Source organism: Pseudochaenichthys georgianus, chromosome 8 (genome assembly GCF_902827115.2).
Source record: "Pseudochaenichthys georgianus chromosome 8, fPseGeo1.2, whole genome shotgun sequence".
Lineage (NCBI taxonomy): Eukaryota > Metazoa > Chordata > Actinopteri > Perciformes > Channichthyidae > Pseudochaenichthys > Pseudochaenichthys georgianus.
The window spans coordinates 33,570,066-33,571,149 of NC_047510.2; the positions used below are offsets into that span (position 1 = coordinate 33,570,066).

Below are 1,084 nucleotides of genomic sequence, written 5' to 3' on the forward strand. Positions count from 1 at the left end.
TGTGTATGTGTGGTGTGTGTGTGTGTGTGTGTGTGTGTGTGTGTGTGTGTGTGTGTGTGTGTGGTGTGTGTGGTGTGTGTGTGTGTGTGTGTGTGTGTGTGTGTGTGTGTGTGTGTGTGTGTGTGTGTGAGTGTGTGTGTGTGAGTGAGTGAGTGAGTGAGTGAGAGAGTGAGTGAGTGAGTGAGTGAGTGAGTGAGTGAGTGTCTGGTATTAAAAGCTGATCGGACTCATCGTGAGGAGGAGGGAAGTGCAGCTATTTTACTAAATTGTATTTAATTTGATTTAGTGATGCTTGAGGAATTAGTGGGAGAAGTACACGGAGGTTTGGTCAGAGCGGGATGGTTTGGTTCCAGGGAAGATTTGAAGGTGCCTTGGAGTTTTTTCCTTTCCTGGTAGTGTGTTATATAGGTTTTAGTGCTTGTACATGTTCTGTAAAGGCAAACATCCCTGTGACTGGGCTCTGGTTTCAGACAGAGGGTGAAAAGAGGTGCTGCAGCAGTTCTAGAACAATAAAGAGCTTTTTTGAACATTAAAGCATGGAGACGTGTCCCAGGAGAGACACCACATACTGATATACACCTGAACATCAGCATAACAGAGCCACTTACTTTCACCTGAAATGTCCAAATGCCTTTTTTTTAGGGTCAACTGTCCACCATGTTTTCTTTTAAATCCCGTATTGCTTCATATTGATGTTTGTGTCAATGGTTTGATGATAGTAGTAGAATTATGAATATGTGTATCTCTACTTATCCCGTTATCAGGCCCAAAAAACGTGTTTTGTTGTTGTTTGTTTTCCAGCAGAGGATGTTGTTTCCATGGCGGACTCCACGATTACGACCGAGGACATCGAAGAGAGCTGAGCAAAATTGAGCGGATAAGAGACATTTTGTACGGAGGAATCCGAGCTGAGATACATGTAAGAATTGCACATTTAAAATAAGAGAGACACAAACAAAGGACACTGACAGAGTTACGAGCCAAGATTACTCCCAAGAGAGTCTTCTTGGGATGACCCCGGTGAGGTTAAGGAAAGTGGTTAGGAAAGACGACAATCAACACAGAACACACATGTGAAATTGAA

At 43.2% G+C, this 1,084-nt stretch overlaps 1 protein-coding gene across 1 annotated transcript in view; it reads left to right on the forward strand.

Moving 5' to 3' along the window:
• Positions 1–338: 338 nt before the first annotated feature.
• LOC139434229 (bMERB domain-containing protein 1) overlaps positions 339–1,084 on the forward strand; it is a 10,326-nt gene continuing 9,580 nt past the window's right edge. Inside the window, 4 exon segments of the mRNA XM_071203910.1 lie at positions 339–366; positions 802–852; positions 855–891; positions 893–919. Coding sequence (XP_071060011.1) covers positions 339–366; positions 802–852; positions 855–891; positions 893–919 — 143 coding nt within the window.